The sequence below is a fragment of the Boleophthalmus pectinirostris genome, unplaced genomic scaffold (genome assembly GCF_026225935.1).
Source record: "Boleophthalmus pectinirostris isolate CB_2022bp ecotype Guang Dong unplaced genomic scaffold, ASM2622593v1 HiC_scaffold_12, whole genome shotgun sequence".
NCBI lineage: Eukaryota > Metazoa > Chordata > Actinopteri > Gobiiformes > Gobiidae > Boleophthalmus > Boleophthalmus pectinirostris.
In genome coordinates, this window is record NW_026571018.1 from 24,080,625 (window position 1) to 24,105,225 (window position 24,601).

Consider the following 24,601-nt stretch of genomic DNA (forward strand, 5'->3'; position numbering starts at 1 on the left):
AAAATAAATTACTAATCTTAATAATTAATAATACATGTTTTCATTATTTGCAATGCAGCTGTGATCAGATTTTATTTGATTGTAAAACAGTTTATATAACAGAGTTTAATTCCATATAGCATTGTTGCAGAACAGCGTTGCCTTCAAGACCTACAAATTATTATCAACAAACAATGCCTTTAAAAAGTCTTTATTAATTGGTATTTTAAATAATTATTGTTGGAATAATCAATAGCCCAGGCAGCGTGTTTATTTAGACAAGAGGAAGATATTCTCAACCGTATAAGCCTAATGTTCTTAACTATTACTCCATTGCTATGTAACTATGTAACTTTTCTGGTGGGGAATCATTCACCATGGATATCTTATTGCTGTACTTGGAATGTTCCATAGTATGCCATTAAACTGTTGATCTTATATTTTATGCCAATACAGGTGTGGACTCTCCTCTCTGCAGATCTGGTCTGTAACTTGGTCTGATGACATCACCTGCTTATCTCCATTGAGATAAAGTTTCATAACATGGGACATTTCAAGCGGAACAATAACATCTTTATGGAGAAAGGAGGCTCCATTTACACTCACATTTCTCATTTTTGATATGAAAATGTCAGTGGACAAGAGATGTAAATATTACAATGTGTGGAAGTAAAATCACAGTACAGCATATGTTCATGCATATTTTATTCAAGAGTAAAAAAATGTGATTTGTCCCATAGGGCATGCTTACAATGTGTGTATCATTTAGGAAGTCAAATGCCAAAACATATTGTATTTCCAGAGATAATAAAAAATGTTGCAAGTTAAAGTCCATTATATCAGTTTGTTGAAATATGCATGTAGACCATACAAGACCCAGAAACAAAGGAAAATAACCATAAGCTTAATTGTAACAATAATCATATCAGCAGTAAATAGAAACAGAGTACAATGTTTCCTGTTTAAACGTGTGACACATGATTTCCACTGTGTCCAATTCATTTACATCTGAAAACCATGCTATCATGCTTTGGCAGCCTGAAAGTTGCTTTTCACTGAGATTATATTCATTCACACTATAGAACATTTTCTGTACATTTTCAGTACAACAGAAAGAAACACAAGGCTTCACAGCTCAGAAGGGCACCTCTGCATAACAACAAATCAATATAAAAAGAAAATCAGCAGTTGTAATAAATAACAGAATCCAAATGAAAATTTGACAAGAACAATTAAAGGAAGCCTATTCATTAAAAAAATATAAAACAAGACAAATCAAACTACAAATATATCTCCAAAAGAAAAAAGTTCAAGTTTACTATTTGAAACACAACTATCACAATTATAATCTCACATAACAATTAGGAACTTAATTGCATGCACTGATGCGTTCCATACCATACAGTAGATGCTGTGTTAAAAATCACTGTATTTGTCCATCCTTAAGTCACGTACCATTAGGATTAAATAGAAAGATGAAACATGGAGTAGAAAAAATAGTTATGTATATAAGATGTAAGAAGGAAATTCTAGAAATGTCTTTTAAATTCCATCATGATTTTCCAAATACTTATTATTCTCAATTTACATCCAGTTAACATTGAGTCCAGTGCAAAAGGGATATAAATGGTCTGATTATTCAATATAGAGACTTTTTAATATATAGTGTTATACATATGCATAATTTGTTTGTATTTCCCAATTTATAGAATTTCCTTTTCATGTTGATATAAGTCTTTATTTATGAAATCACATGGAGTTTGCAGCATAGCAAAATGTGCAAAAACTCAAAGGGTGCTCATGTACCTCATAGTGAATGAATGCTTAATATTTCTCTCAACAAGCAAGTGAGCAATACTAAGGTTAGTGACAGCAGGTTAACTATGTGGCACTCATTCTCCATCTGATTTATTACAAAAGATTTGCGAGCATTCAGGCGCATGTCATGATTGTTAGTGTCTGTGAGGTATAGCTTTGTCAAGTGCTAGATCAATGTGACAAAAATCATTTTGAAAATGAGTTGGAGCGGACTTCCCTCTCAGAGATTTCCGAGTTGTTTTAAGGGACATTTTTATGATTATAAATGATTGTGATTCCTCAGAGATAATATTTTCCTTCATGCTTAATTGCTCCCTGGCTTTTGCTCCTCATCCCCTCCAAGTGTTGCTTGCTAGGTGATGACTGATGCCCAGAAAGTAATAGAGCACTACAGGAGAAATGCATGACTTTCTAAAAGCTATAGTTTAAACTGAATACACGATTCTGAGCAGCCTGAATGTTGTTTGTCCTTTACAGGATTGCATCTTACCTCAAATCAGTCAATAAAGCCCACAGCAGGTAAAATTGCAAGTTGAAAGAGGTACTTTTTTAAGCTTATTTTTTGCGTTCCATTCTTTTTGCATGTGTTGTAACCTGGTAATACTAGCAAAACATGTTGGTAAACAAGCGTATATTCCTCATAACGTGAATTTATATGTGATTCTTCATAAACCTTTTAGAAAATAGTAAAATGTGTCATGGATACTGCAATTAAATCTTCTCTCTGATAAAAGGAGCAGACATTTTTGCCAGCAATCATAAAATGCACAACCTTCTTCAAAAATCAGTCCATAATTGAACAGGCAGAGACAACTTGAACCAAGCTGCAGCCAGCTGTCCACTCCTCATCCTCAATTTTTCCCCCAAAACTGTGCAATGACACAACGTCAAGAAAAAAATGACCCTTTAAACACCCCTTTAAGATTAGCTGCAGGTTTTCATTTGTCTTTCTGTGGGCCTGTTAGATTTCTATATCGGGAGGCCTGAATTTCCCATTTTGGCAAAGTGTTGCGGCACAAGGGGCAGCAGCAGCATGGTCCCAAGGCTCAGGCGGCGAAATCACTGGATGTTGCTGTTGTCGTCTGTCCCATTGGCCTCAGACATGTTCATCTTGCCCATGGAGTGGCCCACATGGTTCACCCCGTCTTTACGAGGTGGCATGCGCTCGTTGATTCGGTCCAAGCCTTTAGCCTCCTCGAAACTGCTGATCTTATGCTGAGGGGAGAAGCCGCGGATCGCTGGAGAGCAAACACAAAAAGAAGTCACATGAAAGGTACTGGTAAGGGTGAAGAAGACTTTGTAGTTTATAGCTAATGAACAGAATATGAGTCCGATAATAACCATCCAAATTATGAATTACTGAGTCTGCAGGAATGATTGTCTCCTCCAACCACATATGTTTACAGTTTACATACTTACCTTATTATGAATATATGCATGAAAAAATCCACTTCTCAAAACTAAATAGTTATTGAATTTGAAGTGAACCAATGAGGAAATATATTTATGGCTATGTTTCTTTTAGTATTTTATTGTTGGCAGTGACAATTAGTGGTACTACTTGCCACTGTGCACTTGGTACTTTTACTCACAGTGATGGCAGAGGGTGTAGTAGTACTGATGGTACCAGGAGAAGCTCTGTGCAGTAGGACAAAGTACTTGCAATAGCAGTAATAGTGAGTGGTTTATTAAGAAATCATAGTAACAATTTAAGGGTCTACTTAAGTAATATTAACAGTATCTAAGTAAGTATAGACTTGAATTATTGAGCTTATGGTCATTCTTACTTTCCACTCACTACAAACTCCCTGCACTGAAATCTTTTACATGGCCATTATCTGTTCTGGGCTTTAACATCTAACATAATAAATACACTAAAACACAGTTCAGTGGAAATGAAAATCACATTTCTGAGCCACAAATCCCTTTAGAAACACATTCTTATATCCCCCTTTTCCCTGACAACTTTGTTTTCTGTTTCACTGGGAGAGCCAGTTCTCACTCTCCCAGTGAAACTAAAAATACATCAGATTAACAAAGATGTACATAAAATCCCTTTAATCCATTTGTTTCTGCAATATCCAAGAAACACATATGGTGACAGTCTGCAGCCAACAAATCTTTGTAGAGATATTTTCACACACCAAATGTTTACCTTTGAGCAAACACTCATAATACCAAAAGACTTAAACTGCTGTGTCACTGTTGAATCCAAGTTGGCGATTATGAACTTAGACAGATCACGGGAACGGAAACTGGCTGGTGCATATTTGATGTGGATGCTGTTTTGCTGCTTGTTGTTGTGCGTGCAGTGCATTTCAGAACCAGATGGGGGCCATTTGTGAGCCAAATCCAGAACAATGAAGCACTTTAATCATGTATCTCTAAGCTGCACTTGACTTCTCAGTGTTTTATTTATTATGAGTGTGTCTTGATGGCACACAAAGCACTTCCATTTGTTCCATTCTGAATTCAGCTTTTTCTTTTCGCCTGATGCAATAGGAGTTTATGAAGAACCAGGTGTAAACTACCCATTCTAAATAAGTACATAAGGATATACAGTATAACAGTGAACTAATTAAATATCAGACAAATTTGACATTGTTTGCTAGAAGCTTGCGTAAATGTGTGCAACTTTCAAAATGCAATTGTAAAGCCAATTGTATCTGAATGATGGTGTTCGTTTAGTGGCAAAAATCATTAAAAACAAATACAAATAAATATAAATATTTACTTAAACTCAACTTCAAGTGAAACATTTTTTATATAAATATGTATAAATATTATTAAATTATAAATATTATTATTTATAAATATTTATAAAATCAAAGTAAAGTATATGTAACCTTTATTAGCAATAAATATGTAATTGGACTAAATGATTGAGTAATCAATTTTAGATAGATCAGTAGAAACATATATAGGAATTTATTAGTATCAGTGGCTGATGCTTAAATGAAAATGTTGTCATGAGTTGGAAAAATATACATAAATGGTGCATCGTAACCAAAGATCAAGAAGTTTCACCAAAATAAAAAATCCAAAGATTTTGAGCAAGGTTTCTGATTCATGCAATTACTACACTAATTTATCACCACAAACTGTTATGCATGCTGTCAATATTTTCCAATAACTTAAATTACAATAAAAAAACACTCTCTTTTAAACAACAGTTAAATGCATAATAGGCAGTGTATGAGGTTGTTGTTGCCAAAGCATGAGTTGTGGACTTGTGCACAGTTACCTTCTCTGTCCTCCTCATGCGTCTCGATGGCTTCAATGGCCTCAATGGTGGCTGGAGGGAGGGAGGGAGCATGTTACTCCTGACAAAGCCATGCAAATGACAGAAAGGCAGCCCCAAACTCAAAAGTAAAGGTAGCTCATGTTGGATACAGCGTTATGGGGCCTGATGAGTTCAACTACTATTTAGTTACATGCCACGTCAATGCAGCCAACATGCACACACCGACGGGTCAATCAAAGGGTTATGGGTAAAAATATGAAAGATATCAAGGGCTAAAGAGCAGAGAATAACTACAACTAAATTATAAATGCTACTGTTGTATTAGCAAAAGATTTTGTCATTTGGGGAAAGGGGCATATTCACTTATACGTATATCACAAAAAAGGTAACAGGAGGGAAGACAAATGGGAGAACAATAATAACAGAATTCTTATACAGCATTTTACTTGTATTTCTCAAGTGCAAGTGTCTTTTGTCTAGTGTCAGCATGTGAGCAGAAGAATACTAAAATCAATTTATCAAGTGTTTGCATTCTGAACTAAATAACAAAGGAACGTTTTAATAAAACTAACAAACTTCATTTCTTCAACTGGCCCTAAATTGCTACATATGTGTATTTTAAGTACATAAGTATTTAAAAAACATTTGTTCTTCCAGACGGTGAAAAGAGACATTTGTAGCCGGACAAGAGGAGGGCTGAAATGGAGGAGCACATGTATGGAGGTGTATGGGAGCGAGGGTGGGACTCACCGCTCTGCAGAGTCTGTCGGCCTCCTGAAAGGACTCCACTGGGCAGCATGCCAGTGGGCGTCAGCCCCTTCAGCGTCAGCACGTTCTCACTCTCCTCTCTGCAGGACAAGCAGCATCAGGAACATTTCCACCCCACATCCACACAAACAATGACTTTTCTCTCACTATACAGGCTATTGTAGCAAGTATAATCATGAGTCTGTCACACCTATGTGTCTTACATAGATGGAGCTCATATTGTTGCATTAATGATGTTTTTGACTTGGTTAAAAATATTGCTTTATTTATGATCTAATACTATGACAAAATGTCAGTCAAACTTTTACGAGTCTCCTAGTATTTAGGAGTGTAGTTCATTTCATGAAGGATGCAAACATGTTTTTCTCATAGCAGTATACCTGAGGACTGAGAACATCTTGGCCATCTTTCCAATTGCACGGATCTTGTTCTTGATCACTTCCTTGCGAGCTGCAGCTGCATTGGCTACAAAAATTAACAACAAATTGATTATTATAAAAGGTGAATGTGTATGTGTAAATATGTTTAGTGTGCATGTGACTGTGCCTAACAATTTAGCACTGTTGTGTGAGTAAGACTTTCTTACCATCAAAAATCTCATCTTCATCGTTCATGAGCTCATCATCAGAGCAGATGCTCAGCACATTCACCAACATCTCTGTCACTGCATAAGAAAACACATCTCAGACACTGAGTGAGTGAGGCATGATGTGTTTACTATGATACTACACACAAACCTTTCTCTCCCACAAAGGGCAGTGACCAGGTGAAGACATCCATGAAGTTTGGCAGCCAGTAAGGATGTGGGGAGCAGTTAAACTGCCGAATGTTCATCACATTATTCTCATACTTCAGAACTGCAGCTGCAGTAAAAAGCAAAAAAAAACCACACAGGATTAGTATATATTATTTAAGTACAAATATCGAATGAAGTTTGAGAGTTGTAAGAAATATGGCTGAGCTACATCAATATGAGATATGAATGAATAACAGAACAGAAGTCAATGATTTGTGACAAGAAAATGTCCCTTAGTTAGATAAAAGCCTTATGTAAAAGATTGTGTAATATTAAACCTTATACATATTAATAACCTACATGGTACAAACTAGCACAGCACGTAGCCCTTATGATGGCCCATTTTCAACATAAAGCACAAAATGATACTGTGAAGATGACTCAGGACATTGCACAATATGGATTTAAAACACAAAATAGTCTACTGTGCTGTAAATATATGTTTATAGATTATCTAAAATAACCCTAAGCATACATTGGCCACTAGATGGCCCTGGTGAGGCCTGGGACACTGACACTGTTACATCAAGAGGGATAAGGCCACATGGAGAGTCAGTGATGCCGACAGTCCCTCCCACGCTCCCCACAGCTAGCCGCCCATGGCAACAAGACACACATGTCCACAAAAACAAATGGGGCTCCCTAATGCATTCAGGCCTGCTCTAACTCTCAACACTATTCGATTAACACACACACTTTAGGCTGCAAAGTCAGAGAGTCAGGGTAGCTGTGATGCACAATGTAAATCTGCACCTTTGTTGTTGTAAACATCCAGGTAGTTTGGTGCTGAGAAGATGGTGATGAGTGATGGGAACCCAGTGGTCTGACTCTTGCGATACATCCGGTAACTTCAGAAAGATAAAACATGTGTAAGTAGACAGTAAAATATTAGTGTGCAAGTGTAAGAGAAGCCATACCCTGCGTCTTGCGCTTCATGGGCCCGAATAATTGATAAGAGGTTATTGCTCTGTAGGAACTCACACACAGCTGGGTAACTGGAAAGAGAAAAAGAAAACATTAAGTACAATAGTAAATATATAGACTATACAGGTCAGTTTTTTCACATATGTGTTCACTTGGCAGCCACCGAAACAATAAAGATTCATTGTTCATAAATGCATTAATGAAAGCACTGCTGGAGATGATGCAAGTGGGTGAAAAGCAGCCCGAAAGCGATCTGTTGCAGCACACAAACTCAAGGAACCAAGTGAGCAGCTCAGAGACTCCTGCCCAACAGATTTACAGATTTTAATGTACATCAGACCAAACTATTCAAAATAATAGTGGAGGTATTAATATTTTACTATGTCATTAATCAGCCTGGAATGTTCCACAGCATGGCATTGAACAGATTTATCTTGCATTTATTCAATTACATGCTAATAAATACAATGAAAACATAAATTGTCCACAAATCTGACCTGTGTTCTGTCACTTTTCCGTGAAGACAGTTTTATATTACACTATATTATTTAAGAAGTGTGTTGAATAATTCCTGTTTTCTATGGTTTGAGGATTATTGACATTACTCAACATGCATGTAAGCTACAGTATTAATATATTTTCTTCACCTGACAAGTAGTGTATGGTATTGTGAATAAAATATGTTTTTGCAATTTACTAAGTTGAGGTGTGAAAGATACAGTTAACAAAAATATTTGTTATAACTTATTTCATTGTTTTAAGAGAATGGTAAGTTGAGGGTCAAGAACACATTTTGCATTGGTTGTTTTCAGAGTGTCTACTTTTGTTTACATTTACTCTTTATTGTTTTGTTTTATCATAAATATATCCTGACACCGTATCCACAAATTACACAGGGTCCTAGATAAACAGGTTTATAAATGAGATCCGAAAACAAATTGTGCCAAAATGAATGGTTTGAAAATATTGTTTTTGTCCCAAGACCACATGCTGGGGTGGGCCTCTATGTTTTGCTGGCCAGATGGACAATGAGCTGTCCCACAGGGAGATGACAAAACCACATGACTTCCAATGTGACAGTTCAGACTGCACCTCCTTACAAATATCTCCAGGAGCCCCACAGAGTACTTGTATACACAGTACACTAGTGCAGAATATCATGTTAAAACTTTAGTGTTATAATTATTGGCACAATAACAAACAACTTTGAAATCCTTAATTAATTTGAATTCACACAATACATAACCTATGACGAGCTTTATAATTCAGACTTTCTGAATGTTAAGTCAAATAAAAACAGTTAATTAAACTTACTTAAGGCCAACTTTTTTGGAGTGTAAGTTGGATTGAAATGACTTACTCTTTATATTGACATTTTACAGTTATTGTCAGTGCAGCAGTCATAGACAGGACAGTGATTAAAAGGCAGACACTTCCAGCTGCACTGTGAAGAGCTGAACATTTAGCAGCTCTCACACTCGGCTTATATAATACCTCAAGGTTGTGTTATGTCACTCAGACACAGTAGCAGCCATTCAAAACAAGTCTTCTAGATTTCACAGGGAAAATACAGATAAGGAATTGACTCTTCATTTCATCTCAAATATGCAAACATGCTGTCATAGCTCACATGCCACATTACACAGTAGAGTTCAAATACATTTGAGTATAAGATTGGTTCTTTGAAATTTGCATGGTCTTTTTCTTTAGCTAGCCTTGATAAAAAAATAAAAATAAAAAAAACTTCCAAAACAATCCACAAAACACGCTTTTTGAATTTGAAACCTGTCTCAATCTAGTTGCTTATTCCTAAATGTTTTCATTTAAGTATATATTTTTTAAACTTGGTTTAGTTTGATCATTTGATTCAAACATGTAACTGAACAGGGACACAAGTGGTCAAATCATTTGGAACATTTCTCATCAGTTCACACAGTTCTCAGGCTCTTTCTCAGAACACTTGACATAGCTCTCATTCAGGAACACACATGATCATTGTATTCATCTTGTTTTTTTCAATACTACAGGTCTGTTCCCATTTGGTAAATGACATTGGCCCTAAAACTGTCACTTTTGATATAGAAATTAAAACATAACAGCAAAAAATTTCAATTTGTGAGCACCTAAAATCTTTTTCATACATTTTTTCATATTGTAAAGTATGAACTCCATTGTCTGCACTAAATCAATGATTCTTGGTGGTCACTGAGAGCAGGATTAAAGCTTCAGAGCTGCACTGTCAAATGAATGAAAGAGGACAGAAAAACACGTGGCCACAGTTTGAGAGTTTTGATGCCAACATTTGCTTTTGGGAGATGATTTATCAGTTTTGAATGTATCACTGCATTTTGCTGAGACAAAATTTTGTTTAAAGAGCAAATACTCTACTCAGTTCATGCACAGCCTTATATACTGTACAGTTTCAAGCCTTAACTCTCATATCAAAACTACAAAACACTTTATTCAGCTATATAAACACAGATTGCACTAGTAACACTCTCTTATGGAGTAAGAAAGCTATCAGAAATATTTGTGTGCATAGGATAGAAATGCATGCATATTTGGGAAATCTGTACATATTTGGCTGTAGTAAAATAAATATTCGTAAACTCTCGAATGAGTCCAATCATAGATAAAATGTATAGTGTGTATTTTATCCATCGGAATACGAATTGAAAAGTTACGACATCAAGAATTACAATCATGAAAAAATGACAATTTACAATTATGTTTTCTTCAGTATGAATACGAATTCACAGATGTGACTTTACTATTAAAAATATGGCATCACTTCATACGCATTATTTATTGAGCAGAAGAAACATCGATCAAGATGCTGGACTTTTGCACCACATACAGACTGAACCAGGACTAAACCAGGACTAAACCAGGACTAAACCAGGACTAAACCAGGACTGATCCTAGGACTGAACCAGGTCTAAATTAGGACTAAAGCAGAACTAAACCAGGTCTAAACCAGGACTAATCTTTGGCTTGAGAGAGAGAGAGAGGGAGAACTCCGAGCCCACGGAGCAGGGTGTTTGCTGCACTTTTCCCCACGGGGTGCGGAGCTCTGGTCCTTTCGCCTGTGGTCACCCGACAGTCTAAACAGGCACACCTCCGGGCCTGTCTTGACACTCAGTCATGGTTCAGTTTGTAAATTTTCATTTTGTCATTTTAATTCTTGATTGGTTGTAACTTTTCCATTTGTAAACTGATTGATAAAATACACACAATACATTCTATGTACAACTGGACTCATTCGAGAGTTTACGAATATCTATTTTATGCTCAAATACAACCAAATATGCATGGATTTCCCAAATATGCACGTATTTCTATCCTATGCACATGAATATTTCTGAACGCTCTTTTACTCCATACTCTCTACATGAGCTATAGCCATGTACCGGTACTTAAATACTAAACAGTCCTTAGACTCAAAAAACAAAACTGAACACACAGGACTCACAATATGAATAGCTTTTATAGACAGACATAGAAGCACTATAAAACTGTGTGAATCAGGTTTTCATTCAGATACTTTGTGTCTGTCCAAGTTACACACAGTTCAGATACTAACTGCTAGAAAGCACAGATTTGAAAAGTTTGCTTTTTTTTGTACCACAAATGATTGTGTAATATTGTACACATATTTACAACATTTACTTCACACTGCACACTGAAAGTGTGGGAGCATTCTCCAGCCAGTGTCTGGATGATGGTTAGGTAAGTTTATAAATCTGATGAAGGATCAGCTTTTCCTGCTTTATTCCGTAGTCAGATCTCCATCAAAATGTTTTAGGAATAAGTGATTGCTGAACTAAATATTGTTTATTACTCATCTAGACAATATTTTCATCCAAAAATCTTTTTCAAGCTTAAGGTATTTGTGTGAGGAGCTAGTATTTATAACTGAGACCAGTGACTCTAGTAAGTAAACAAGATCAGAGCAAACTTCAGGTTATAACTCCTCATCCTTACTGAAGAACTAATCTTGCTTCCCTCAGGGCAGTACAAATTGGATGTTGACCTATCAATTGAAATTATTTGAAACAACTAGATTTCAACAACTAGAAAAAAATCTACAACAAAAAAACACTCATTTTCCACTACAAACCATGCCATAACAGGCTACATCCTGATCCTCCAGACACAACACTTAAGGACCATAAGATTATTGCACCACATAGTGTTCTGTTATTTTGTGTTACTAAAGCAACCGCAAACATTTGCAATCTATTGTGCAGCACTAACACAGCTCTAAATGTATTTTCTGCCCAAACCGTGCAGTGGATATTGATTACTGTTGGTGGACTGTGGCCTGCAGCTCACTCTCCTCCTCTCTGTGAAAACACTCTGTTATGTGTTGGTGAATCTGACAGTGAGAATGAGCAAGAAATCTGTCAACTACAAGCCAAAGACACATACAGAGATGAAATCACTGTGCTACCAGTCAAATTGTAATATTTTTGTCCATAATTATACCAAAATGATAGTCAATCATTATAGCAAATAATTATACCAAACCTATTAACATATGCTCTGCATATCAATAATATGCCAGTAAACAACTGAGGTCTTATATGCTTCTGAAATAAATGAAGTTAGTGAGTGAGTGATCTGATGATACCTGACTTTATATAAATACATTGTTTCCTAGTATTTTTTCTGCATAAATAGTAGTTTTTGCACAAACTCCAGTTTAGGTGTAGTCTGTGAGTGCAGTTTGGGCCAGATACATAGAAATATGTAATAGTTTCAGAGACATGTCTTTAGTCGACCAAGATTTTTTTTAGTTGACTAGTCTTAGTGCAATAACAGCATAGTCACCTTTGAACTTGACTAAACTTCATATTTATAAGGGCTACACACAGCCAACAGATAATATTATAGATTATTGTGCAACCCTAAATCTTCTCCTCCAATATGAATCATTGACATATCTTGAAACTCTCTTAATGTCCTTATATTATTCACATACCTATACTGACATCTCCAGAGACACCCACACAGAGGCAAGCTAGCCCAATCTCTTAGGACATATCCAAGGTGCATTCAGTATTCACAGCTTGCAATTAAGTCTGCAAGGAATCCAATAATTATGTCCAATCTGAAATGCAATACCTCAAACGAATCAAGACACTACCTGAGACATTGCTGGGTGTTGTACACATTACAGTATCCACTGGTGCCACATAAATGTTAAATGTTTCAATTGATTTTAGAGAATGTATTACTGGTGTTGAGTCCATGATAAATATAACGTTAGAGTATGAGAGCTATGATGGTGAGGTGAGTTTTTTCCAGTCCAAGATTTACAGCGATGCAAGTCAAAAGAAAGCCACAAAGGAGATCCATGACTCTTATACAGCAGCATCCTCCACACATCTCCACATAATCCTCTTTAAGCTCCCATTCTCTGCGTGTGAGGCTAAAGGATGGCTTCTTGGGGGCCATTTAACACAAGTGGAGAAAGAGTTTAGACCCTCTTGGATATCCCTCTTATGTATAATGTTATTAGAACAAGGTAAAAGCAGAATTCTGGAGTGAACAACACAAGGGGTGCTAGGATTTCTTTTGCAGAACAATAGCAAACAATTTTGATATAATACCATATGATATGGACACAAAACAAATATGTGTTGAAACCCAAAATATGAAACCCCAAAATAACATTTGAGCTGCATTTTGCATTTATAATCTTGCACCTTATTATAAAGGTCTCCCATTAATAGGTTTTAACTTCCTTTATTATGGACTTTTGAGGATTTTCTCCCATTAAAAAATATCATTGTGAAACCCATGGATATTTTTATGCCTATTTTCCCATCTGTCTTCTAAGATTGATCTAACTGATTAAAAAGGCTCAAAACATATGAACAAATTATATAAACAAACTAGTTTTATATATAATGCATGAACATGGCAATTGCACAGCAAAATGCTATTTCCCACTTCTTTGTGTCCAGTGAGTTGTACACTGTCTGGCCAGTCAAAAGAGGGTCACCTACCTGTAGAAGTAAGAGCAGCCTCGCACTGTGTTGTGACTGAAATATTCTTGGGTTTTCTCATTCCCAAAGTCTTCCAAAGGATCTGACCACAAGAGGTCGCACATCGGGCCAAAGGCTGGTGGTTCCTTAAACCGATCCAACTGCAAGACAAGATGGCATAATTACTGTTACACTTATTTAAACACTTGAAAATGGTGGGTGTTACCTTTTTAATATCATCTAAAGTGTGAATTTCTGGTGAGAGCCCGCCGTGGACACACAGAAACTGCTGGTTCATGAGGGCAGCCAGAGGAAGGCAATCAAATGCATCCATACACGAATCATACACCTGCTCTGAGTATTTGATTTTACCTGACCACAAGACACAGTATTAGCTTAACATACAATGAATCATATTTTTATCACAAAAAGGGTGTATTGGAAAAGACAACAATAAGTAAAATCATGTTCAAAATAATGGGTGCCTGTTCAATTCCTAAAAACCTGAAGCAGCAGTCATCAATATGACCCTTATCAACTTCTCTATTACATCTGATGCAACTTTGACATTAAACAGATATTTCTGCACTTTTGTAAAACTTAATAATAATAATAATAATAATAATAAAGATTTTTGGTCACTCACTTCACGTGAGACTGGGAAAACCTGGCACCAGGTTCATGAGCTTACTTATAATGATGATTAGATATTTTTTCCCATAATTGAGCCACCCCACTGTAAAGTGAAAAAGCTTCTCTTTTGAGCTGTCATTTTTTGAAAATTAAGAAGGGCCCCACAACATCTCGACAGACAAGTGCATGCATTATTTATAATGTGACACATGTGACATAACATAAAAAACAGTGTCACTCAAATAATAAAGTACTCACATTCTTGTTTGAAGGTAAAATATTCTGTCAAATGTCTACATTCATGATTTCCACGCAGTAAAAATAGTGTCTTTGGATAGAGGATTTTCAGTGACCAAAGGTATAAAACGCACTGTCAAAAAAAAAAAAAACATTATTTTTAGCATCAATACGGGAAAAAATTGTATTTATGTGGGCATTCTGTTGTGTTGTACCTCAATACTGAAGTAGCCACGGTCAACATAGTCCCCAAGAAACAGGTATCGCGTTGTGGCTGGTGATCCTCCCACTTCAAACAGCTTCATGAGATCAAAGAACTGCCCATGGATGTCCCCACATACTGAAAACAACCGCACACACACACACAGAGGCATGTTACTGCTGCAGTGTTTCATGTGCATGCTAATACGTTTATAGAGAACAACCTTTCAAATTGTATAAAGAGCTTATATTGTCTTGTTTTAAATGTAAGATACATATGGGAAATAACACAGCAGAGCAGTTAGAGCTGCAGCAGACGGTACACTGTGTACTAGAGTTGTGGTCCATGGCTGTCTGTAGTAGTCTGGCTTCAGAAACAGACAAAGAGTATATAAGACTAGACTGCAATATGGTGAATAAAATAAAATATCTTCTATATCATTCTATACAAAAAAAAAATGAACAATAGGCTGCTAAACAACACATCAGTAAACTCCGGGCGCTCATTTAAAAGCTATTTTGTAAAAGGGTATAGTACTAGTCCCTGTGCCAGTTCCCACTTCACCTAAGTTGATAATGTTAAGTCAGAAAGGGCATATGATATTCCACATGACAGGAGCCAGGTAACCTGCATTAATGAATGCAATTATGAAAAATAAATATCAAAATCTGGAGAGAGCAGAGATCAGTTCATCAAGTTTTATTTTGCCCATTCTCTATTATAGGTCTATATTTTGTGATGGCATATGCAATACAGCAATGCCTTGTCTTATACTATGTGTAAATGTTATGTTTTAATTATGTGAGAACATAACTGCATGCTTTGTGTTGTTACTGGCTCTGCATAGGAGAGAAAAGAAAATTTTATAGCTTTATTCAAGGCAGCTAATGAAATTACTGCATAAGATGCACTGTGTGATTTAACTTAATATGGCAATGCCACGAAGATTTCTTTATTTTCTTAGCTGAAAGGCCTGCTTCCTTTACTGAAACCAAGAAACCCCACAAAGCGCTTAAGCCCCCGGGGAACACAGACTTTTTTCATAGTGAACAGTTTGGCTCGGGAGTGCAAACCTACATCTCATTTCCTCACTGTCTTCAATTTTTCATTATCATCTTCCTGTGTCTCCTTCTCTCCTACTCATCCTCCATCTCCTCTCTCCTCTCTGTCTCCCCTATCAGCTCCACAGTGGCCTTCGCCCACTCAAAGCTTAGAGCAATGTGAGTGGGAGACACAGTGTGACTAAAGCAATCAAACACACATACACACACATGCACGCACAGCTAACAACACATCCATGCAAGGAGCCGCTCTCCAGTGCATAAATGCCTCATAATATATGAATGTACATACAGGGGCAGCAGAGACATTTAAACATGGCTCTACAGTGGATCAACAGACTTGCACACCAACACAATACTCAGGATAACATCCATATTTCATGTTTAGCTCATAACACAGTAAACCATTTTCCTGATACAAGTCAAGATAAGGAGCTTTGAGTCAACAAGCACTTCATGCACTCAGCTCCTCTGAATGAGTTAAACACTCCTGACACTATCAGGCACAATTAGGCTAAAGCTGAGTTAGCATGTTAAATTACGCATTCAGTATTTGAAAATGGTCTGGCTGCAGCCAAAGGGGAGAGGACTCCTACACACATACAAATTCTGGTTTATGATTGTGTATTCGGCACAGGAAGTAAATAATAACAACCCCAGCAGAGCAGATCCCAACAGATCGTAATAATATTCATAATTTATTGTTGTATTCTGATATTAAAGGCTGTTGACCTGCTTTTCTTCATAATTATTAAACTTTTTACTTTTTAATATCTATAGTAATGTGGGCCCTGTATTGGGACATGATGCGTATTGTATGGAGGTGTGCCCCAAACACAGCTGTGAGTCTCACCTGTGACTGGGGCCTCAATGTCCAGAATTGTCTTCTCCTGGCGCAGTATAGCTGCTCCTTCGTTAATGATGCGCAGAGCCACTGCCTCCTCCACTCTGCCCTCTTTGGTCAGGTGGGCTTTGAGCAGGTCCACACGAGGCTTCCCTTCACAGTCAAACACTTCCTTCATGGTAAGGCGGTGGCTCAGGGGGAATGGGACAGCTGAGAACACACACATGTACAATAAGATAAATAACAATGTAAAATGCAACATTCATGTACAGTCATAAATACTGAATGTATTTCCCATTAAACAAAAATCATCCTAAACCACCTTTTTTAGTGAGATCATCTCCACTGTTTTTTTTGTTTTTTTTTGTAAAACTACAGTATGAGTGTGAGTAGACAGAAGAAGCTCAAGCAGAAACCCCACTTGTGAATTCCTTTAGCATGTTCTGCCTTCAGGCCTTGTTTTGCTGCTGTGGAGATGTGGACTTATATGTTCATCTTAGTCAAAAAGACAGATCCACTAATTTACAAGATGCACATTCAGTGGGTGAGATGTTAGCCTCCTCATGTTTTAATATAAACAGATTTGTCTGTATAAAAACAAATGTGGATACAATATTTAACAGATAAAATAAAGTGGTAGGCTTGTCTTGACATTTCTCTGATGTTATGAACAATGGATCTGGATTAGGCCTAGTTTGTATTTGTACATTTGTACAATGAAGTTCACTATGATTCGTGTTTTATTTTATTTTATGTCCTTAATTAAGAATAATACATATTTTCTATGTGCCATAGGATTGAGGTAATGTAATGTTTTATTTGGACAAAGTGCTTCACAACTCCTTGTACTTTTTAAATTCTCATGTATTCTCATGTATCCCAGCATGACGCAAACACACTTTTATGTTACAGTTATGTTATGTTACAGACCCTTTAAAAGGTTATGTCATCTAAATGTTTAAAAGTCCATAACTAAGGTAACTGGGGGAAAAATTAATTAGCCCTACCACAATTATTTAACTTAAGCAAATAAACAATAAAATAAAAGTATTCATGTGTTCTAATCATGCATCATAAGCCTCTCACGTGTGGCTGGTACGTTTTCTTTTGCCAAAACCACCTTTTTCACCATTTGGGATATTCTGAGGTTAAATCCAGTTTTGGCCTTTGAAATTACATTACGTTCCAGAGCTCAAATTTGTCTCAATTTTGGAAATTATATACATATATTGTTGACAAACTTTTGAAGGGTCTATAATCAAGAACTATCAGTGAACCACATGTCCCAAAAAAGCCACAAAAACACATTGATAGAGATATTTGTACTTTTCAGCATATTGGCTATTGGCTTTAAATTTCCAGCACAGGCTGATAGTTTGTTTTGATACATACAAAGATGTGACTACACAGCTCTCTTATAGGTTTATGGTAAAAAAAACTCTGTGGTTGAGTTTGTAGAAAATGTTATTATTTGCATCATTTGAGGGAAATAATCAAAATTGGCCCAGCATATTGGCACAAAATTATCGGCAGAGCTTATTGGCAACACAGGTTTCTCTGGATCCTAAACAATCGGTATCTACATCGGTCAGGAAAATACCCACACTGCTGGATCTCTACCCTCTGATATGATAAAAGATCGACTTTTTGTATCTTGCCAGAGTGGTGCTAACAGGGGATCAGCCACAGCCAAGTAGATTAACACAAACACTTAATAACACATATCACAGTGCAGATGTTTAGTTCCTTACTGAGTATTTACTGGATAAAACTAACCTCTAAGTATACACCATTCATCAACCCCTCACCATGGATTGCTAAAGCCTCAGGCCATTAAAATGTACCACCTAGCTCAGTATAAATGCTGTCTATGAAACTGTGAAATCCCAGCCTAGATCACTACTCGAGCTGCGTCAAAGGTTATTTATTAGATCTGCTTGTGGCTTGATCCTTGTGTGCTTTCAGGGACCATGCATCCGAGTTAATCTATGGGTCATCTGGCTTAACACAGAAAACTCTTGCGCAATGTCTGTGCTGTAAATAATTCTGATGATTGTGGAAAAAATGATACGCAAATGTGAAGTCTAGGGGTGTAGCTTGCTTGCAGACAAAATACATAGAGTCAGCAATAGTGGAGAGTAGGGCTAGTTGCCAGATTTGTGCAGTGAATAGCAAGAAGGGCCACTCAGCAGCATCAGTGCCAAGCTGAGAGAAAGACAAAGAAGGGAATCTCTGAGCTTAAGGATAAAATGATCAACATGCTCTTTAATTATGAATGCTTCACCAGAGGAATCTCGAGCCATGCACCCACCCCGCTATAATGAGGCGAGCCCCTGCCAGTGTTTCTAATAGGACTTTAATATTCACAGTGCGCAGTGTGTATCTGTGATGATGGCACTGACACTCCTCCAGCCAGTACAAACTCAGCTCAGTCACTGCACGCAAGCTTCTCAAGTTTGAGTCAGGGTGGATATGCCAAGTAACTGCTCTCACAACAACAAGTGCTATACAGTACACATGCAAACAAATCATGTTGTAGAAGACTATAAATTCTTTGGTCCAAAACTTACATTTTACATACCATATTATTAGAATCACATAATCATAATTATTTAAAATTACACAATGTAGGAAGTGTCTGGGGTGAGGGAAGTCTGGGAGACTTAGACTGCTGTCCCCGTGACCCGGCCCCAGATAAGCAGAAGAAAATGGATGGAACACACAATGTAAATATTTCATTGCTACCTACTTGATATGGTGAACAGAGTTTAAAACTGTATTCAATAAAAATAAATTCAATAAATTTTATGTTTTAGAAATCCTGCTTTCAATTTGTTTTCATCTTCATTTACTTAATTTTGTGTGAGAAATGTGTATGAAACAATAGTGAATATTGTGAGGTATTAATATAGTTTTTTTTTTGTTTGTTTGTTTTGTTTTTTATTAAATTGTTACCTTTTTTTCATAGTCTCTGTGATATAGCAATCTTAGTCAAACAGACAGATATCAACACAACAAATTAATAATAAACACAAATAAAAACAATAATAATATATAACTAAAATTACAACCAAAGATTAAGCCATACTGACCAAAAAAGATATAGGACAAACAGGTAACCAGGAACAACTTACCAAATAAACAGACACAAACAGACAGACAGGACGTGTGTGACAGACAAGACACACAGAACAGACAGGACACAGACAAGACACACAGAACAGACAGGACACAGACAAGACACACAGAACAGACAGGACACAGACAAGACACACAGAACAGACAGGACACAGACAAGACACACAGAACAGACAGGACACAGACAGACAGACACAGACAAGACACAGAACAGACACACAGACACACAGACAGACAGACACAGACAAGACACAGACAGACACACAGAACAGACAGGACACAGACAAGACACACAGAACAGACAGGACAGAACAGAACAAGACAAACTGGACAGGACAAGACAAGTACTTGAGGTCCTTGTCTTAACCAGAGGTTTCATACAAAGTTCAAAGTTGAAGTCCTCAAACTTCTTGACATGAACAAACGTGTTTAAATTTACAATAAGTTACAATGTTCTAGAATTCAGACCAGTGTTTCAGTCCCATTTTAATAGATCCCATTTTTTGGAATATAAAAGCAACTTGTTATTATTTGTAGCTATATTTTTTAAGTGTATGAAATGCTTTATAAATAAAGTTTGATTGATCAATTGATTGATTGATTGATTGACAAAGGTAACTTTGAAACTCAAATTTTTCCACTAAAATAATGGTGCTCACTAATTTTGATGAAAGATTATTCAGCAGACCAACAAATCACTTAATGGGACTAATCTCAAGATTGATTCTGAATTCCTTCAACCATTTTTGAATTGAAAGCCAAAACTGTGACATATACGGGCAATGGTAGAATACATGCATTATATACTATTCTTCCTCCTCACAGAATCGACACATTGAGTCTTCTTTGATACTGCATATTTTAAGATATCTTTTTGTAGCTATAATTTTGTAAAATATTTTTACTTGAAAGATTCTTGAGTAAGAATCTATTATGGTGTTTTATATATTTCCATATAATTGGAGTATTAAATTCATCTTCCAAATGAATACAGGCTCTGTAAGGATAAAAGGCAGTACCGGAGTTAAATTTATATACACTGTTATTTATTTTGATGTATATTTGATTATTATTTATTTGCTGCATGCTGGGTTTCACACAGGCTAACAGAGAATGGCCCTTTCAGGCAATACTATGCACCTGACTATGCACTACTTTATCAACACATTTACACTCTTGGTAATAATGGAAGTTTTACTGAGTCAGTTGTTAAATCACCAGTATTATGAAAAGCATTACCTCACATGAAGAGGTGTGACTAAGCAGGGCAGTTTTAACACTCTGCTTTAAGGGTTTCTCCTGTCTATCTTCTCTGTCTGTCCTAAAGGGCTGTATAATTCTTTTCATTTTAATCAATAATGATTACGTGGGTTATATTGAGTGTTTTATGACTGGTTGATTAGTTACAATATTCATTTTGGGGTACATAAAACAGATGTGAGTGCTTCAGGATCTCTCACACCCTTGATACCTTAAGATGGCCCTGTGACTAAGAACAACAATCATTATATTGAAAATGTGTATGATAGATATCATCTTATTTAATGAAGGCTTGAAAGACTGTAACATCGTCTTGACTGTGATAATGGGTTTTCCAACAATAAGCATACACATTTAATTGAAGCAGTCATTAAGCAGTTTTGTATTTCATATAGATCATAAGTCTTGTGTATGTTTTAATGCTAATGTATGTAACTCATGCACATACCGGCAAAAAAATAGTAGTATAGTCTGGCTCGAGAACTCCTCTGAAGAGTTGCCTTTGTACACAGAACTGTAGTGCAGAAATGCAGTCGTATGGAGCGATTCATGCTCAGATCGAGTCCAGAGTTGAACTATGAAATACTGTATGTTGCCGGGCAACAGCAGCAGCAGCTCACTGTCGGAGTACAGCCAGTGCCGGCAAAAAACTGCAATCTGCACCAAGAGCGCTGCTGCATATTCACATACAGTAAGCACACAACTACATAAAAAATGTGTGCATTATTATTGATCAAGTCTTTTATTCAATCATACTAAATTTAAATTGAAACACAAGAAACGAAAAAGCTAGAAACCCTAATCATACCAGATTTGACATGACAATATTTAAACAATGCAAACACGCTGCAGTAAAAGGTAGTGCCTGTAACACTAATGCAATAATCTTTAGTCTAAAAAGTGAATTGATGTCTGTGTCAGATCAGCTAGACATATCTGTTAGCAATTCTTGTATAATATTTATACGCCTGTCACACACCACACATGTAGCAACTGATATGAGCATAAGGAAGCATTAAAGTGCCACCACAAGGTGTGCTTTTATAAATAAAGTGAATATCTGTTATGTAAACCTGTATTAGCACTAGCAAGAACAATACTGAATGTGACAGATCATATTGTCATAGTTTCTAAACATCAAATTGAACTGATGAATGAAAACACTGTAGGCCTGCTGCTGTACCTACATATCAGTTCTGCATAATTGATAAATGACCAGGGGTTGTGTTTAAACATATGCCAAATTAAATATGCAAATTAATGCACACTTGAGTGTGCACATTCAATAGTGAAAGCAGGTTTTTGCTAAATGTATGCACAGATCTCTCCATAAACTATCTGTAAAGGTGATAATTGATTTACTACAGAGAAACCAAGATGTCAGTCTGTGTCGCCAAGGTGCTTTTCTTAGTAACAAAGTAAGATGAGTTCACACCTGAACCAAAGGGCTCCTCCCTAAAATAACTGACCTGAATCTGCCTTTCCAAGCCCATAGCTCTCTCTCTCTCTCTCTCTTTCTCACTGACAATGCTGTTACAAACTGCACAGACCAGCAAATACTGTTACTTTAGATATGAACTGTCAGGGTAAAATACGGAAGAGAAATCTGTCACCATGGTTAAAGATACACACAAAGATACAAAAATTACCCAGGAGTTTGAGGGATCATTACAACAGAAAAGTCTGTAAAAATGTCAACCTCCACTTAGAAACAGCTCCAGTGTCCCAGTGGCTTCCTTTGATCATAAAAGGGATAAGAAGTGAGGTTCTTGCATCTTTATATCTTAAACTGTTTCTATTTTAGACTAGGAACTAGTTTCTTTCACATGAAAAACTTGTAGAAAAAGATCATGGTGCTCATACATTTACCTCATCTATTATGTGTCCAGTATTGTGTTGAACTGCTTTGTAAAATCCCCTTTATTCTATAAAGATCACCTTTGCCTTCATTCAGTTACTCTTTAGTGGCTCTGATAAGTGCTTGAGTGCACTATGCTAACAAGATGCCAAACAATATGTCAGCATTATTTTAATTTCAAACTCATATGCTGAATTAAAAAAGGCATAAAGAAGACATTTTGATGTTGCATTTTCAGGTATTTGGTGCTACCTTGAAAATATAGTGGCCTTGGAAGAAAATCCTAGAGTAAAATAACAAGTGTGTTTAGAACTCTATCATCCAATCAGTGAAGAAGATAAAGATCTGATCTGATCTCAATACAATGTGACACCCAAAGGCCTGCAGCCTATAACCAAAATAGTGTATATGTAAATCAAATGCAGGCAAGGTGCTGGGAGCAGCTCCATAGAGAAAATAAAGGGGGCTAAATGAGTTATGACACAACTGTGAGCACTTCATCCTCCTCCATTGATCCAAGTTGCATTCTCACATTGAGACCCATACAATATAATCTACTCCACCATCTCCTGATTCAGCTTTGGGATTCCTAATGAAATTATAGAAGATGACTCACTCACTCACTCACTCCCAGTAACATACACCCCATTAAATGTCAATTTGACCATCTCCCACTGGCCCTGCCACTGAAATCCTGCTGCATCACTGCCCCAGCTCCGAGCTCGACAATTCAGCTCTTTCCTCCTCTCTGCGCTGTGGCCGATCTCAATCCAACAACAGTCGTGACAGTGAGGGCCCTAGCATCAATAAATCAGAAGCTTTTTGTAAAAAATGTATACAACCGCTACTGTGGGATAACAGCTTGTTTTAACACGGAGGCTAAGGAGCAAAGATTGTTTATCAACATCAAAGGAGCCCACAACTTGACGGCCGTATGTAGGCTACAGCTACACAGAGCCAACGCACGACATCACGAGAAATAAAGGCGAAAGGCCACGACTCTCCAGATGTTATGTAATATGAACAACATTTCCCTCACTTACATTTGACCACCCGATCGGTGGCGTTTAAGACGATGTCCGCGTTAGACATCTTCATGGGCTGGCGCTGTCTTCGAGGCTGAAGCGGATTTTCCCCTCTCTCTTCCCTCTTTTTTTGGATGAGTCCTCAGAGGTGGCAGCTGCGGAGATGCGAGAGGAGCTGTGGCATCACTCGGACGCCGGGTAGGACTGCTCTTCCGTGCAGGGGGAGACGGGATACGGGGGATGCTGGATGCAGGGAGATGATGCTGCCGCTGCTGCTGCTGCTGCTGTTGCTGTGCTAAGCTTTTAATGTGGGGGAGGACGCACACACACGCACGCAGAGGGAGGGACGTGCGCTATCCCGACATGGCGGTGGAGAAGGGAACTCCCACGCAAATGTTGCACGGGACTGCCTGCAGACGGAGCTGAGAGGGGGTTGACCCCACGTACGTATGGAGCCACAAAAATAAGCTTGTCATAACTTCCCTGTAAAAGCAGCTTTGGCACACTCACATAAGTGTTCTGCAGGGTGTTTGCAATTGCAACATCCTAAAAGTCGAGTAAGGCCCACGACGAGCAAAACTAAACAATGGCGGTGAATTTTCACTTGAGGGCGACAAAGCTCTAGTAATAGTGTCTGCACACTGTGACCGACTTGCCTCGTGCGTCTAAGAAAGCCTATCCTAGACTAGCGTTTAGGCTACGAAACTTACAAATAAAAGGGTCAATCAAACAACTTATTTGTGCGATCCAATCACATCATATCCCTGTGCTTCAAACTAGCAGTAGTTGTAAGCTATATGCCTCCAAGTTGTGAGAGTGAG

At 37.2% G+C, this 24,601-nt stretch overlaps 1 protein-coding gene across 2 annotated transcripts; it reads right to left on the reverse strand.

The window, feature by feature from the left end:
* Nucleotides 1–669: 669 nt before the first annotated feature.
* On the reverse strand, nt 670–24,283 carry ppp3ca (protein phosphatase 3, catalytic subunit, alpha isozyme). 2 transcript variants are annotated; one of them, XM_020922961.2, is made up of 14 exons: nt 23,799–24,283; nt 16,509–16,709; nt 14,608–14,732; nt 14,414–14,525; nt 13,749–13,894; nt 13,544–13,683; nt 7,523–7,600; nt 7,359–7,453; nt 6,547–6,672; nt 6,396–6,473; nt 6,190–6,274; nt 5,792–5,889; nt 5,042–5,092; nt 670–3,035 (listed from the first exon to the last, which is right to left on the reverse strand). In XM_020922961.2, exons 1-14 carry the CDS (start codon nt 23,851–23,853, stop codon nt 2,857–2,859), a joined length of 1,569 nt encoding a protein of 522 aa, XP_020778620.1. In that variant the 5' UTR covers nt 23,854–24,283; the 3' UTR covers nt 670–2,856. The 2 variants fall into 2 exon arrangements, with proteins under 2 accessions (XP_020778620.1, XP_055004829.1); XM_055148854.1 differs by lacking the exon at nt 23,799–24,283 and adding an exon at nt 20,657–20,758.
* Between the last annotated feature and the right edge of the window lie 318 nt (nt 24,284–24,601).